The 18,323-nt window shown below is 41.5% G+C and overlaps 1 protein-coding gene across 3 annotated transcripts in view; it reads right to left on the bottom strand.

Annotated features, from left to right (window-relative positions):
* The window catches only part of LOC124113908, a 99,515-nt gene that overhangs the window by 47,103 nt on the left and 34,089 nt on the right, over positions 1-18,323 (bottom strand). For all 3 annotated transcript variants that reach the window (XM_048393690.1, XM_046474398.2, XM_048393691.1), the window contains 2 exons: positions 1,762-2,701; positions 616-712 (listed from right to left, as the gene is read on the bottom strand). In XM_048393690.1, the coding sequence (XP_048249647.1) occupies positions 616-712; positions 1,762-2,701 (1,037 nt within the window). The remainder of the gene's footprint in view (positions 1-615; positions 713-1,761; positions 2,702-18,323) is intronic.

The following is an 18,323-nucleotide window of genomic DNA, read 5'->3' as shown; positions in this document are numbered from 1 at the left end:
ATTGAAATATATCGGCGTTGAACCCAGCGCAGAGACTATCTTTTTCTCCGGTTTTTCAAGTCACCGATTGTGAAAATGTTTAATGTTCTGTGAACATTCAACTTACAAAGCCAAACGGAACCATCGAGAAGTTTTAATGTAATACCAGTTCAAATGGGTAGCAAATGTAATATCTTAAACTTCATACAACCATGGATAATATGGGTTTAAAAGTACGAAACTAAGGGATTAATGACTAAAAGAACCAATATGTGTATTTCAAACATCTATATCTTTACTGCATATTTCGTCACATTTTGAAATTTGAAAAATACAAGCCGTAATCACATGTCAACCTACCATTAATGGTAACTCGCACGCACGCACGCACGCACGCACGCAGGCACGCACGCACGCCAAAAACAAATAGATATATACAAACATATAGAGAGAGAGCAAATATAACAAAACAGAGCAATTCTAAATAATTTATAAAAATTTTTTTATAAAAAAACGACAAAGAACATATATAATAATTAAAAGAAACACAGTTCCATTAAAAGGTTATTTTAACCTTCCGTTACACAGTACGTCATGTCAAGTTATCATCATTATGATTCCCGAGTTTACTCAAACCTTTCTTCAGCTTTTCCTGGATTTGCTTCCTTCTGTGTCGGAGGACAGCGAGTTCCGTCTCGATCTTGTAGATGGTCTTCAGCACCTGAAGTCGCACCTACAACATCACGGAGTCGGAAAGGAAGACATTAGCTTCATGATTATGAGGGGTAACGAGTGAGTTATAATTGTTTCAAATCGCAGTAAGCGATATCACTGCTATGGTATGGCAATAATCGAAACTTGAACACAAGCCATTGTTTGAATACACGAACAACAGATCTGATAATCAGACCGGTCACACATTATTGCAGTTGGCTCTTACAAATGGGGGGACGTTGGGGACCTGTTCTGACCCGAATCCCAAAAGGGCATGATGGCCTTTTAGTCTGGTAGCCCTGCCTACATATAACCTCTAGCTCTATCTTACCTCTATTAACCTGTAAATCATGATGGCTTATTTTGACGTTGTATTGATTGTGATAATAACCTGTCAACTTGTACGCTAAATAAATTTTCTTATACATTGAACTATGAGTCCTATGAGTTTGCTACGTTAAAACAACCCTTTGAGGAATTTCGTCCAAGAGACGTCCAAGTACTAAGGGTATTACTAACATAAATGTCAAGAACACTGATAACAGTTTCACAGCCAAACGGGTCCTTAGTTACAATCTGAGACAGTCCATCGTAAAAAGAAACCAAGCACGCACACCCTAGTTTTTTTCATTTCTGAGGATTGGCATGAGACTGATGCAAACATAAAACCATCATTGATCTCTTCCTCGTGCTCTAGAATAACCGTTGTCTGGAGACCTTTGGTTGCATGTCATCGATCGGGAGATAAAACGTATTACTGGTATTCAGAAAACACGCTAATTATGGAGTGTTACGAAACACTGTATATGTTTTCAAAAATAGTTCATGCTGCAATATATCTGTGCATTTGTTGCAACTTTCCAGTTCGTAGTAACCTGAAATAGGTCTTGCTCTATCTATATAAAAAACATATGTCTATGTCATAGACCTCAATACATTTCCCAAATTTCCCACGAATATCACGTACAAATTTCTTCCAACGTTCAGCATCATTCATACAGAACTGTTAAACCCAACTCACTGAAACAACCACAACGGATTACTTTTTGGACGTTTTTAACCGATCACCTGTTCTTTTCTCTTCTTCTTCCTGGCTCTGCAAGTGGTCCGGGAGGCCTCCTCTGGTGAAGCAGGGGTGAGGTTTTTTACATCCCTAATCTCCCCGTCAGTATCTCTATACACGTAGTCATCCTGATTTACTAAAACAATCTGATCTGTTGCCCCGTGTGACTTCTCCAATTTGTTTTTCTCAACAAAAGACAGAGAATGTCCTGATTTTGAACAATTTAAGTATGTCTTGAAATATTTATCAAGAATACTCTTGGTTCTGACAGTGTCCTTAACAACCTGTTTTGGTCTCTTAACTGTGACGTCTTTGGAAGTAAAAGCCGCTTGTTTTCTTTTGCTTAAAGCTGCTTGGGGTAAAGAGTTCCTGACAGTGTGTAATTTCTCTCTATGTCCAGGCTTGTTATTTTCTCTAATGGCCTGCACAGGTACGACCGGGCTTTCACAAAACTCTCCCATTGAGTCGTGACAACCATAGGTCTTTTGGCCTGTATTACCCTTGTAACTTATTGCCACAGCGGCTCCTGAGTGCGTATTGGTTTCTCCGGACAGAACCGTTTCGGCATGACTCCCAATCCCTCCTCCATCAGGAGATGAAGTCACCCGAAACCCATTTCCTTTACTCTGTTTCATGCTTTGTCGATACATAATGGGTTTGTGGATGCCTTGCTTCTTTGTCAGTTGGCCATTATCTGGATTTGTGCTAATACCTTCCCTATCACGGCCACGTCTTCCCGACGGCTTTTTTCTGATAGCCTGCAGGACGTCGACGGTGATACCGGGAGTGGACATCTGGGAACACGCGATGGTGAAGCTGGGGGTCGTAGCTTGAAGGAGGTCGGGACATTGAGACCATGTTGCTGGTGGCGAGACTGTGGCAGGAGATGTGTGTGCTCTGTATGGCGTCTTAAACTGAGAATTAGGGGTCTTCGGAAGCATATTTCTGAAATGTAAGGAGATATTATATATTTTAATTCAATTTTGAGAAAAAGACGCCTAAGGTGACTGAAACAGGAAGTGATGAAATGCTCGGTTGATAAATTAAGCCTTTCTACTAAGGAATTCAAAACCGTAAAATAATAACACATAAATATCAAAACTTGCAGCGCCATGCGACCTGATCACATTGACATCACATGTTTGGGTCAAACTACTCGTTCGCAATCAATTTTAGCTGTATACATTCGATACCTATTAGAATTATCGACAATGCGACATGGCGATCTATATACACTCACATTATAAGCAAATATATTATGAGCCAGGATGAAGTTCTAGCTTCAATCAAAATAATTCTATAAATAGGCGTTTTCCTCAAAGAATATAATATATAATGTTGATACTTAATAAATTTCAAATAAACAGAAAAAAAAAAGTTGCTATGATGTCAAAAGAATCTTCTATATGCGAAGCATATAAAATCGGATCGTCGATAATTAACCACTGCGTCGATAAATAAAAATATCGAAAGAGATACGTGATCTTCACCGAAATATACATAATTGAAATTCGATAATACAAGGTGTGACACCGAAGCTTTACTCTAGAAGTCAATACATTGACTCCCCTGACCGATGTGTATCGCTCAGTTCAAGGTAAAGAGGCTCTTAGACATTTACCACTTGGCTAAACCCACAATCAAGGATATGGTGGTGGCAAATCGAGAGGCGCAACATGCGCGAATCTGAGATTCGAACACATGATCATAGGATTCTGGCAGGCCTAAGAGACGTAGACAAGAAATGCGGCGGCGCAGGCGACAAGACCCAATGACAAAAAGAGTCAAGCGAAACACGAAGTATTTCATTCTTAAACGTCATCATTCTCTAACTAGAACCTAGGAACCGACATGAATTGTCTTTCTGTTCAAGCGAAACAAGAAGTGTTTCACCTTTAAACATCATCTTTCTCTTACTAGAACCAAGGAGCCGACATGTAATTTCTTTCTGTTCAAGCGAAACTAGAAGTGTTTCACCTTTAAACATCCCCTTGCTCTTACTAGAACCAAGGAGCCGACATGTAATTTCTTTCTGTTCAAGTGAAACTAGAAGTGTTTCACCTTTAAACATCCCCTTGCTCTTACTAGAACCAAGGAGCCGACATGTAATTTCTTTCTGTTCAAGTGAAACACGATGTATTTCACCTTTAAACATCATATTTCTCTTACTAGAACCAAGGAGCCGACATGTAATGTCTTTCTGTTCAAGCGAAACAAGAAGTGTTTCACCTTTAAACGTCATCTTTCTCTTACTAGAACCAAGGAGCCTTCATGTGATGTCTTCCTGTTCAAGCTGCTGCATAATTGGTTTGAAACATTGGTTAATAAATGCTCGTTACTTGAAACAGATTACATGATGTGATTTTAACAAACTTAGATGTTAACCTTCTCTTTTGCTTTTGTTTGAAATAGCTCAATCAGCCCCGCGTCCTTGTTTGCTTTCAGAGCCTCTTAATTCCGAGGTGTATACGTTCAAAGAAGGGAAAGGTTTACTTGTTCACAATGTATTTCTCAGTCACCGCCTGACGTCAATGCTGACCTACACTGTGCTAGGTCACGTTGACATGACCTTCAACTACTGCAGTTTATTCGTGTTCCAGACAGTATCAATTACATATCGTACATGCATGAACGTCTTTAAATATTACAATTATCATATTTCATTCAGTGGAAGTCCGCAAGTATTCTTTTGAAATTACATTGTTTTCACCAAAGTGCTTATGCTGAATTGTTTAAATCAGTCTTTGATTTTCCTTTTTACGTGTATAATTATTAGCACATGTAAGCTAATACTAACTTAGGCAGTACACGTACAGCTATCTGACATCAAGATGTGGTGTGAAAAGTATCGATATGACAGATTCCTTGTCAAATAGCCCAACAAAGGTTAATAACGGGGCATGCGTGTAAAATGTCCAGCTTTTCGGTGAAATCACCATGTCTTGTCAACTTTTACACACAAAATCTCGACTTTCACAGACGTCCGTCTCCATCAGCTGTTAAACTGACACGGCACGGTTGCCGGGAATTCATCCAGCTGCCCCTATATCCGGCCTCTGCTACTGTGCATGCATTGTCTCTGTGAGTGTTTGTGTCATGCCATCAACTTGCCACGAATATGTATGAGGTAAATTATGCGTTGTTCTGCAAACAGCTAGTGTCTAGAGAACATAGCGTATTGTTCCTGCATGTGTGTGAGGATACTTCGTAATTCAAATAAGGTCTGATTTTATAAATATATAATAGACTACATATATAACCTGTCACCAAACGATAAGAAATGACCGCGTTTCGTCAGTGTTGAAGAGGCAATAAACAAAATCAATATTCGTCAAACGCACTTACTCAAGTGAGGAGTATGTCCATCACACTTAATTAAGTGATCTGCTGTCGATTGTTCCATAAGACCATTGCATCCAGCTACACTTAAGTAATGTGAGCGTGTACAGCTTCATATAAGCACGGATTTCGAGATAACCGATTCCCGAGATGACGAGAGTTGTGACACGATCGAAATCTTTTATGAAATCCCCCAGACCTGACATACGAACAACATCAAAACATGAGATTTTACTTAAGTGAGTTAGTGAGTTGGGTTTAACGCCGCTCTGAACAGTATTCCAGTTATATCACGGCGTGTCAGCTCAATGTGGGAGAAAAGCCCGAAGTGATGCAGGTCTCAGACGTTTACTGCTTAGGTGAAACTCACCTGTATGGTGCTGACAAACCTAGAAACAGAATGGGGGCGAACCGGGATTCGAACTTACGATCATAGGTTAAAGCGTGCCCAGGGGACGCAATCCCGCACAGTGAATTGCGGCGCCTTAGACGACTGGGCCACCCGCGCCCACATTTATATTTGGAATAACACCCTGTTATAGCTGAATTACAAAAGTACACACGCAAAATATGTCGTTAATCTTGTTTACATATACACTTCCATGTTGACAAGCACGGCGGATCAGCATAAAAAAATAAAATAACACAAACCAAACAACCATTCACGCCGACTGAGGAGTATCACAATCGTAACACGCTGTTTGTCGTAAGCTGGTATTTGTTTGTGTTCTAAGTGTCTTCTGTGTCAAGCAATCCAGATTCCTGTGGCATTTGAAACTAGGCCATTTACGTGCATGGTGACTGGGGTTCACGAGATGCTGGTGTTATCGTGAAGGGCTGCACCACCCAGACTCTGAGCATCACCAGCTTGTCTGGTAAAGATATCAGGAACCACAACGATACTTGAAACATTATCGTACTCTTAATTACCCAGAGTGGTAGAATATGTGCTTTATAGGGACCGGCAGCTTTTATGACAAAAAAAATGTTACAAAAATGCCCAAGAATATTTTAGTACAAACACATATCGATTACACACCCGTCACAAACAAAGAACATCGTTCGGCTTCTTAGAGTAAACAATTGTATGTCTTGACATACCCGTCTCCACCTAAACTACCAGACACCACCCCAAACATATTAAATAGCGACCAATAGTGTGATGCAGTTCATCTCTAAGTGTAACCTACATTCATCCTATCTGCGCTGCGGTCATGGCCAGTGCTTGGTGTTCTTTCAGTCTGAAAACATGTTTACCGAAGATGGCGGTTTGTATGATACACAGGTTTGTTTTTGTTTAAGTCTTCAACTCGCGATATGGTGATATTCACATTTTGTCATGTACAAGGGACACCACCATGTTCGCCCAGTAGTTTCAGTAAACAACATTGCAAACATGTACACATGTTACACTGTGAAGACTGACATGCAGGAAAACAACATCTATGTTGGGTTGTGGGGATCTGGTTTGTGTTGTTGTGGGACTGAAGCACAACATTCACTGTTATGTTGATGAGTTCTATAATCGGTACATGTTTTGAAAGTGGGCGTATTTCAAGTACATTACTATACAGGGACATATGCACGGGGTCTGCTACTGAACACCACAGTATCAGTTGCAACGTTTGTTTGCTTGTTTTTAACGCCGTACTCAGCAATACTACAGCTATATGACGGCGGACCCGTGAAGATCCGGGGTAGAATAGGTCTTCAGCAACCCATGGGATCGGTTGGTCAGGCTCGCTGACTTGGTTGATGCATGTCATCGATCCCAATTGCGTGGCTCGATGCTCATGATATTAATCACTGGATTGTCTGGTCCAGACTCGATTATTTACAGACCGCCGTCATATAGCTGGAATATTGCTGAGTGCGGCGTTAAACAACAAACCAACCAGCCAACCAAATATGACGGCGGGCTGTACATAATCGAGTCTGGACCAGATAATCCAGTGATCTACATAATGAACATCGATCAACGCAATTGGGATACGATGACATGTATCAACAAAGTCAGCGAACCTGATCCCGTTAGTCGCCTCTTCCAACACGCATAGTCGCCTCTTTTTCGGCAAGCATGGGTTGCCGAAGACATATTCTAACACGGATCTAAAGAGTCAGACAAATATAGGAACATAACAGTGTTCGTGATGTTCACTGTCCACTGAAATAATATGACAGTTATAGCCGTTATTTACTGAACAGTAAAAAACCATGAGCAGTTGATTGAAATGGATAACTCGCAGACCTGTTAACCACCCGCTTTGGAACTGCTCCCTTTGGAGGCAAATAATTAAATTGCAATATACTCTTGAAACCATTGCAAATTTGATTAACTAAATACCATTGCTCGGGTCCCCAGTCGTTCCTAATGATGATGAAATGTGGCCTCTGGCGTAATAAGCGTCAGGTTTTCATGTATACTTTCGGGTATCGTAATGCCATCTTACTTTAGCGAACCGTAGTAATGGTAGTAGTAGTAGTGGCAGTAGTAGTAGCAGTAGTAGTAGCAGCAGTAGTAGTAGTAACAGTAGTAGCAGCAGTAGTAGTAGTAGTAGCAGCAGCAGCAGTAGTAGTGGTAGTAGTAGTAGTAGTAGGGGGTGTTGAGAGCGTGTGTGTTCCCCTACGGTGTCGATCCTTGCTCATGTTGTCAATAACTGCGTGGGCTCGTCCGAATCGATTGTTTAGAGGCGCCTTCATTTAAAGCTGGAATATTGCAGAGTGTGGCGTTAAACAACAAACACACACTATCTGAAAATGTGTTTGTTGCAGATCCTAATTTCCAAATAACAAGCTGTGGGAATAGGAGCGACTATTCTCTAAGTGTGTGGTTCGTGATACATGCCGGAGCAAGACATTTCACAGCTGATTAACACTCGACACCTTGTCTCAACAAATCTGTCCTGTACGTCCATACAAGCAAGTCTAAGTTCTAAAAAGTAAAATCATTCCATGTCATGTCTACTTTCGAGAGTTCATTCTTTTGCTTCCTTGCCCATCTTTGACAAACTGTGTCGCTGAAACACGATTTACTTCGATATAGTGCCATATGAACATGAATATATGTCGCTTGTATCCTATGATACAAAGGCAATGGATACACCAAGGTAATGACTGGCATATGCCCCGTGGAGACCCGGGTTAGAATTGGTGTTCAGCAACTCATTCTTGTCTTGTCGTAAGAGGCAACAAACGGGACCGTGCGGTCACGCTCGCTGACTTGGTTGATACAGGTCATCGTATCCCAATTGTGTAGATCGATGCTCATGATATCATTCACTGGATTGTCTGGTCCAGACTCGATAATTTACAGACCGCCGTCATTTAGCTGTAATATTGCTGAGTGCGGCGTTAACGAACAGACAAAAAATAGCATGGTAACAATACGCTGTATGGATACTTGTATTCGTATCACTGTCATGAGAAGACAAATGGGTCAAAGCGACAAATTGAAGAACCCCCAATCATGAATCACAGTAAAGTTACAAAGTGTGTGATGACACCATGTGTTCGCGAAACGAGCATGTCTTTCCCTACCGGTAGTAAAGTGAAGGCCATGATCACATCACAACAACCATTCGGGTTATGCATTGTTACAATCAGTCTACCTTAACTAAAGCCACAATTCACATAACATCAATGAACCAAAAGAAAAGGGTTGCGACAAAATCGCAGTGCAATCCCCACAGTGAGAATGCCATGGTTGTTTGGTTAACTCGGCAAATCTGTGTAAATACTCAAGTCCGAGCGATGCATTGATATTGTGAGCAACGATACACGCTGTTGTGGTACGATGACACACACTCCAAATCATCAAGCCTGATCACCCGATCACGACCAGCATGTGCTGATCGAGGACCTATTTCACCCAGAATCCCCATGCTGCTCTGTTGGTTGTATCGAATTCCCTACTGCCATCGCCACAGACGGTGATTTAACTTGTAAGACGCATTATGAATATTTCAGCATATACCTTTTATCGTTTTGTGGCTGAAACTGGCTTGTATAGAACAATGAGATATATTCCCTCTGAAACAAAACCCCATGAGAAGTATCCATGGTCAAGATTAATACTTAATTCATCACTACATTTAAGAGTAATAGGTATTGATGATTAAGTAGCCTGTGGATCGCGTTACACTGTCGTTTCCATTGGGAACATAGGCACACTGAGGAGATTGTTCATTACCAATATGCCGATATTATTTGTGTCACTGGGTCAGGGGAGTGAGTGGGCGAATGTTTTTTACGCCGCAGTCAGTGATGCAGATATATCACGGCGGTTTGCAATTAATCGAGTCTAGCCCTGACAAACCAGTAGCTGATAACATGACGAAATTCCAAAACCGTCGAGGTGTGATGACACGCCATCAACCGAGCTTGATTACCCGATCAAAGTTTACTAATACGCATCTTATGGCAAGCAATAAAACGCTGGGGACCGAACAATTGTACGATACGGTATTCCGCAAATATACTCGCAAACGTGCCGTATCTATTCGCAACATTACCGTGATCTTTCCGCAAACGTCCTCTGGCCTTCAGTTGGTCCGTTTCAGTGACAGTTGCATGATTTTGGGAAATTTCGACAAGACATTCTTCGATGCCATTACCATATTTGAAAAAATATCTTACTGGCATTTTGGATAATACAATCAGTCAATGTCCTAGAAAATGAACCGATCTGAAAACCTTGAGTAAGATATAACGTTGTTCTTTTTATAATTATTCCACACTGTTTCCCACATTGTACCCATGTAAAATCTCGAACCAGTTCTTACGCGTGACGAGCAAACCCTTACACCACAAAACTAACCCATTGCCCGCGTTGCGTTTAAGGAACCGGATGATGTGTAACAGGTACATGTATCAACGTTTACAAAAGCAACACCCCGGAGACCTAGCTGCTCTGACATGCTGACTTATTTACGATCCCGGCCTATATCAGGACCAGAAACTAGAGGCGTGCCTCAACATTGATGACCAACTGAGATAGCCTCTGGTGTCAAGTTATTGAATATCTGGCACTGACAGTAATTACCCAGAATAAAGCCACTGCTACTCTACTGGGGTTGGACTGAATATTAAAGTATAAACAGTCGAATGTAGATAAGGAATAAGGATAGAGTCGCGATAAAGTTGTCAGGGATGAGGTGTAGGATATGGCCGAGCTTGAACTAAGTCCTATACTATTTAAAGGAGTTGTTCTTGTTTCCAGAACGGTGTATCAATTTCCACCGCGAGTTAAGTGTGATGTGGGGGTTTACCTTTATGATGACAGTCATATGTGAGTTGATTTTACCCTGTTTTGACACACATACAGTCCTATCATGCCGTTGAACACAAGTCATGGATCAACACATTGTACGTTTTGGGAATCGATGCGACGAGAGGACGCTTTAACCACTAGTATGTCCCTCCATTTGGTAGTCAAACATAAAAATCAGGGGTCTGGCTCATGGACTACAGGGTACTCCACCGTCCTTAAAACTCGGATTGGGCCACTTTGAATATTAAAATGAAACTTATGACATGGAAGAAAGTGGCGTCAACCCATCATCACGTATATGCCTCAAGGACAAACCTAAGGATATCGTCTCTACGTAGTCTATGCGTAACACGTATATGTGTATTCACAACGGCCACAAACTTCTGATCTGTCATAAAGACCCTGAAACAAATATTTCAAATACAATCCATGCAAGTCTACACTAGGTATAGTCTTATGCGTGATTCATGATGAGCCTTATTCAGTAACCCATGTCTGAGTGTGAGCATTAGTCTGTCATACAGACCCTGAAACAAATACATAAAATACAACCAATGCAAGTCTAACATATTTGTCAAGTCTAGATTACTGCAATATCTGAAAATGAAGAGAGTCTCTGGGCTCCTTTTTATTGTATTTTATTAACATTAATAATTTAACAACTTCTCTGTAAAATATTTTCATTTCAGAGACATGACGAGTCTAACACAGTTCATATTGCCCGTACAATCTCCGTGGTATGCCTCTCAGTCCGGGTTTGCACATCTCCTCTGCGAGACATATGGCATAGGACAACATCGCTGAATCAACAATAATGAGAAGTAATCATGAAGTAATTGGTATTCAACCAGAGGGTCATCAAGTATTCGAGAGAACACTTGCTATTGTTACAAAAACAAGCGTTTCAAAAGCAAATAAGCTGGGTTTTAATATGGAGAAGAATTTACACTGAAACGTCGATCCCCATGAACACAGTTATTTCTCTCTCTTTTGTGACACATGCACAACGCACTGAGTGCAAAGGACTAAATTGGTTCACGTAATGCAATGGTTCAGTTCCTGCAACACCAGATCATGTGTTACGCATCCATTGCGAGAGCAAACTTATTGAACCGAAGATAAAAACTGTCGTTCTTATTCTCGATTATATGAATGGCATGTGATTATATATCCCATGTAAAATAACCGCTTGTTCTCTGTGGCGCTTTGTGCCAACAAGTCCAAAAAGCAGCAGGTTTGAGTTCAGTTTCTTGCAACTGACGCATAACATATTATGCAATTAACAATGCCTTTGGAGATGTAAAACTAACAACACTGCCCCGAGACAGGTCGTGGTCGGATCGCAATGAAGTTATAAAACGAGGTTAGTTGGTGCATAACAAGAATAACATCTCCTCGGTGTCACTTGGTATAATCACAATAACAAAACCTAATATGTAATCTTTGCGCCCATCGACTCTGGCAGCAGTGAAGTGAGGTGATAATTGATCGGGTGTATGACAGCGTTGATATATCCGTCACTACTAAAATACACACACATACATATTCTGTTGACGTTTCCTATAAAACCTGATTTGAGGAGTATAGAGGACTATTTATACCGAGAAACGTTCCGTAGTACGAAATGAGGTTCTTGATAAATTTTTCAAATGCATTCTTTGGATGAGAACCATGACGTCAGATTATTAGGTGTTTATGTCTTATATCCATGTGATGTCAAAGAAAATATTCGACGTTCCGCCTGACAACAGATGTGGTGCATTGTAATAAAAGTAATGTGGCTAAATTAGTATGTATTGTCTATTCTTAGATGTATATAATCATAACTAGCTTCACTGGCTTTACGTATGTAATGTTCCTCATTCACCCGATGAGGGAGCGAGGAGCCCTGAAATGCTCTGTGTGTATGATAAATAAGTTGTTATCCATAATACTCCTTGTCATAATATTGTCATTCGCCTAACATACCGGTGAATCACGGAATAATGCATCCCAAGTTCTAGCTATATAGCGTCATTTTGTCAATAATCGAGTCTGGGCCAGGCAATCGTTTTGTTAACTGCTTGGGCAATGATCCACTCTGTCTGGCCTCAATGACACACCATCAGTTACGGCAACACAACCAACGGCAATCATCCGATACATACTATCGCACATCCAACAGCACCATACAACTTAGCCATACAAGTAACAAAAAACGCGTGGGAAAACTGGCTTAGAATAGTTCACCGGCAAGCTGTGCTGGTCATACGAGGCGACTAAATGCATGGAACATATGGTCAGTCTCAGTGACATCGTTCATTTCGTATCGGAAGTTGTTCTTATAATCCAAGGGGGCACGGGTGGCCCAATCGTCTAAGGCGCCGCGATTCGCTGTGCAGAGTTGCGCCCCTTGGGCACGCAAGAAACCTATGATTGTGGGTTCGAATCCCGGTTCGCCCCGATTAGGTTTCTTGGTTTGTCAGCACCATACCCGTGCTCGCGGGTTTCACCGAAGTGGTAAACGTCTGAGACCTGCATCACTTCGGGCTTTCCTCCCACATTAAGCTGACACGCCGCGATATAACTGGAATACTGTTAAAAGCGGCGTTAAACCCAACTCACTCACTCACTCTTATAATCCAACTGGTTTACCTGTCCCAGGCTCGGTTATTTCCACGCAAGAGTCATGCAGCTTGAATATTACTGAGTGCCGCGCTTAACAATCAAACAAGCAAAAGAGACCAGTTATAAAAAGCAACGTAAGATTACGTAAACCACTCCAGGTAAGCAGCAGAATCAGACAAAAGAGAAGCGATAAATTCATGGATAGATGGTCATCACGCACTTATATATCCCACGATGTATTTGATAGTGATGCATTAACACATGACTAATTTTGACACAATCGCATAATGGACTTTACTTTCAATAGAAATTTCTTACACCTGGTATCGCCACTATTTGATAGTGATTCATAAACACCGTCGAGTCTGCTTTATGCAGAGATTTCTGTTGGATATGGAAAGGGTTTTGTCGCTACGTTGATATGATTATTGTGATAATGGAAAGGGTTTTGACATTGTTTGCGACTTTTACTATTTGATTCACAATGAATATGTCAACACACCAATTACATAGGAGGAAATGCCTATCAACGAGTACGCGTCGTAAACATGAAGGTAATAGATGGATGTTTAGCGGTGTCAGTGTGACCTCATGCTACTTGTGACTTATATGTCTGGTAGAATATCGACTTCATGTTATATGTTGCCTTAGGAAATCGCTATTTGATCGAGGAGAGGTCCCTTCTGCTTGCTTCCCACGGGAGACAACAATACCTGTATTAGTTTTCTGAAAAATATGAAATGTGAAGAAAAAAACGAAATACCGAATTTTATTTGAAGGATATGAATTTTGAATAAACAAAATGTTGATTTCGCCCAAGATTATTAGGGCGTTAGGCTTCAACTGAACAATTATCCCTATTACATACTGACTTTATTTTTAAGATGGACAATATGTTCCACGGTTCGTTGACCATGTTAAATCTAGACCTACTTACTAACGACCAGTTATCGACATTTTTGTTCAAGTCATTTCTGAAATATTTGACAAAGAAAATTTTAACTTATAACTTTGCGGTTTGTGATGCAGCAAAAATGCATTAAAAACGCGTGATTAGATTTATATTTCTGAAATCAAACAGTCAATCTTTCCCGTCGACGTCCCTGTAACTATCGCCATCGACAAGACACGTCCCACGTGATGAAAGGCTAGGGCTGCCAGTTTGACCGAATACCCCTGTTATCATGACCAAGAGTGAGTAAGTGAGTGTGGGTGGGTGGTTGAGTGAGAGTTTAAGCAAAATTTCAGTTATATCAAGGCGAGTCAGCTTGATGTGAGAGAAAACCCGAAACGATAAAGGCCTGAAACTAATTTGGTGAAACACACGAGCTGACACATCTTGAACCATTATCACCCCACGATCATTGATTCCTGGTGAGATGAGGTGAGATGAAATGGCGTTTTACGTCGCGTAAGTCCTTGTTTTAGCCCCTTTATGTCCAGCGACAGGCAGGGTAACAACAAGTACCATCTTTTAACGTCTTTTGGTATGACGGGGATCCAACCCTCGAGTTTCCGCACTCCGGGCGGATGTTCTACCACTAGGCCACGGAGGCGGTCCCTGATTCCTGGTACGTGTAAGGGTCTACACAGAGTATTACGACGCCTTCCCCCTCGTAAATAGTTTATTGCACTATTTTGAGTGTGTGAGTGAGTGAGTATGGTTTTACGCCGCTTTTAGCAATATTTCAGCAATATCACGGCGGGGGACACCAGAAATGGGCTTCACTTATTGTACCCATGTCGGGAATCGAACCCGGGTCTTCGGCGTGACGAGCGAACGCTTTAACAACTAGGCTACCCGAACGCCCCTGCACTATTCTGAAATAATACATCCCATTATTCCTTTATACAAAGAGGACCCGTGAAGATCCGGGGTAGAATAGGTCTTCACCAACCCATGCTTGCCGTAAAAGGCGACTACGCTTGTCGTAAGAGGCGACTAACGGGATCGGGTGGTCAGGCTCGCTGACTTGGTTAATGCATGTCATCGATCCCAATTGCGTGGATCGATGCTCATGATGTCAATCACAGGATTGTCTGGTCCAGACACGATTCTTTACAGCCCGCCGTCATATAGCTGGAATATTGCTGAGTGCGGCGTTAAACAACATACCAAACCGAACCTTCATGAACACAATATGTCAGTATATAAATTCCCCGTGGGGATTCCGGGTTAGAACAGCTCTTCTGTCACCAATGCTTGTCAGAGGAGGCGACTTAACGGGTGGTCAGGTTCTTAACCTTGGTTGATGTCGTGTCAACGTAACCCGAAACACACAAATTATACAACATGTCTGCAGAAGCTATAACATTAGCAAACATTTCTTTCTAGCAGATGGGGTGTAAGCCTTTTTTCACATCATTAGATGTGGCTGTTGGACTAACAATCTTAGCTTACATTATCTTCTTTCAATGTTCAACATTTCGATCACTCCTTTTTGTGTTATTTCCACTCCCCCTCCCAGTCCCACAGTACATTTTCCACGCGCCACAGAGCACTGCATCATCCGGCCATGCAACCATCGTGTACTAGTTGCCCTGCGCCTCCGGAGATGAGCGACTTGGTGCACACTAAACACATGGAGAACCAAGCGTTTTTATTTGACATATAGTCAATCGTCTGATTTCACCAACAAGGCGGGTGCTCTGTTCTTCTCATATAATTCATAATCACCGATCTGGGTGTTATAAATACATGTTTGACCTTTATTACGGTCGGTTACGATTTGCACGTCGAAACGATGTCGGAGTAGGGGGAAGTATTAGTCCTGCACAATGACCGTGGAATATATTTATTTTATTTAAAAAAATAATGAAGAAATGTATACAAAAGCAAGTCTAGCCAGCCCAAGCTAGCTCTATTCAACAGCACTGAAATCAGCATAGGGAATTTTATTTTATTTTTAGAGTCAAGAAGAATATTGTGTAGTATAAGATTTCAGAGACTAAATGTTAGTCTAGAGATGTATCTACAAAGACAAATAACAAAAGATCTGGAATGTCGAATTTCATCAGGAAACGTAACATGAAACCGAATTCCATCGGGTCAATGGCCTCCTTGTTAGGAAGGGTTAAGCACTCGAACTGAAACAGGTCAGATTTTCCTCTCAGTATTGTAACAGAACGTTGCAAAGTACAGTCAATTCGGAATAAAACGCATTCACCAAGGTCCATAGACTAACATTTAGTCTCTGAAATCTTATATTACACAATATCCTTCTTGACTCTAAAAATAAAAATAAAATTCCCTATGCTGATTTCAGATTTTGTGGAATAGAGCTAGCTTGAGCTGGCTAGACTTGCTTTTGTATGCATTTCTAGATTATGTTTTTTTCATAAAATAAATATTTTCCACGGTCATGGTGCAGTACTACAACGTCCATAGCAACCACAGCAACTGAATGGATCAGTGGTCAGGCTCGGTAATTACGCGTCATCGTACCCCGACGGAGTTGATCGTTGATCAAAACTTTCAATCACTGGTTTGGCTGGTCCAGACTCCATATCTACAGGCCGCCGTCACATTGCTGAAACATCGTACTCCGACGGCGTTGATCATTGATCAAGCAATTTTTAATCATTGGTTTGTCAAACTTTCAATCAGTGATCATTGATCAAACTTTCAATCACTGGTTTGTCTAGTCCAGACGATTATGTACAGGCAGCCGTCATATTGCTGAAGTATTGCGAGTTTAGCAATCATCTACGTGATATTGTAACAATGCAGCTAGCTATATATGCAAACGTGATATTGTAACAATGCAGCTTGCTGTACATGCAATTCAACAGTGATATAAAAATTCAGTGTGTTCAGTAACGTTGATTGTCTTTCTTTCGGATATTGACTTCGTTACTTATCTAAAGCCAACGTCTCAGCGAAAACTAATCTCTCATTAAATGAAGTATCAGTGGTGCCTAGTTTGGTTACAAATTATTAATGACCTGCAGTAAGATACTTGAGGTCGATCACACCGATAAGAGAGGCAGGTCACGATGTACTACGTTGTCAAGCGGGAAGATGCACCTGACTTCACGCGCCACGACTGAATGCATCTCTCCTGGTTACAGATCACAAAGTGTGTGAAACATAGTTACATGTAACAGTGTGTTGTTTATAGTGTTGATAGAGGGAAGGCGGCGTGGTGGGTGTATAAGGTTGGGCAGATGGTGGAGTGTAAGAGTGGATTTAGTGGTGTAAGAGTGGATTTAGTGGAGCGTAAGAGTGGATAAGTCGTCAGTGTAAGAGTGAATTGGGTGGTGTGGGAGCGGATTAAGTGGTGTGTCAGAGAGTGGATTTAGTGGTGTGTAAGCGGGGATTGGGTGGTGTAGGAGTTGATTTTGTGGTGTGTGTAAGAGTGTATTTAGTCGTGTAAGAGGATTTAGTGGTGTGTAAGAGTGGATTTAATGGTGTGTGTAAGTGGGGATTTAGTGGTGTGTAAGTGGGGATTTAGTGGTGTGTAAGAGTGGATTTAGTGGTGTGTGTAAGAGTGGATTTAGTGGTGTAAGAGAGTTTTTAGTGGTGTGTGTAGGAGTGGATTTAGTGGTGTGTGTAGGAGTGTTTTTTGTGGTGTGTGAGTGGGTTGAGGTGAAATGGGGTTTAACGTCGCGTCCAAGATGATTGCACTTATATAGCGACGTGCATGCAGGTGTATGTGTGTGTGTGGCTGCTTGTACTTGTCCGGACTGATGCCGATTTATAGTGCTAGCTCACTGAGATACCATGCCGCAGTTTAACATGAATACCCCACTCAGACACAGTATACTGACTCCGAGCCGACCAGTCCTTGTTTTATCCCCTTAATGCCGAGCGCCAGACAGGGTAACAAGTACCATCTTTTAACGTCATTTGGTATGACGCGGCCCGGGATCGAACCCCGGACCTTCCGCTCTCCGAGCGGACGCTTACCATTAGACCACGAAGGCGGTCTGTGTAAGAGTGGATTTAGTGGTGTGTGTAAGAGGGGATTTAGTGGTGTGCAAGAGGGTATTTAGTGGTGTGTAAAAGTGGATTTAGTGGTGTGAGAGAGGATTTACTGGTGTGTGTAAGAGGGGATTTAGTGGTGTGTGTAAGAGTGGATTAAGTGGTGTGTGTAAAAGTGGATTTTGTGGCGTGTAAGAGTGGATATTGTGGTGTGTAAGAGTGGATTTGGTCGAGAGTAAGGGGAGATTAAGTGGTGTAAGAGAGGATATAGTGGTGTGTGTAAGAAGGGATTTAGTTGTGAGTGTAAAAGTGGATTTTGTTGTGTGTGTAAAAGTGGATTTTGTGGTGTGTGTAAGAGGGGATGTAGTGGTGTGTGTAAGAGGGGATTTTGTGGAGTGTCAGAGTGGATTTGGTGGTGTGTGTAGGAG

Source organism: Haliotis rufescens, unplaced genomic scaffold, assembly GCF_023055435.1.
Source record: "Haliotis rufescens isolate VD_foot unplaced genomic scaffold, xgHalRufe1.0.p SCAF_12, whole genome shotgun sequence".
Taxonomy (NCBI): domain Eukaryota; kingdom Metazoa; phylum Mollusca; class Gastropoda; order Lepetellida; family Haliotidae; genus Haliotis; species Haliotis rufescens.
Note: the sequence above shows the minus strand (reverse complement) of the source record. Positions and strands in the feature narration are given on the sequence as shown.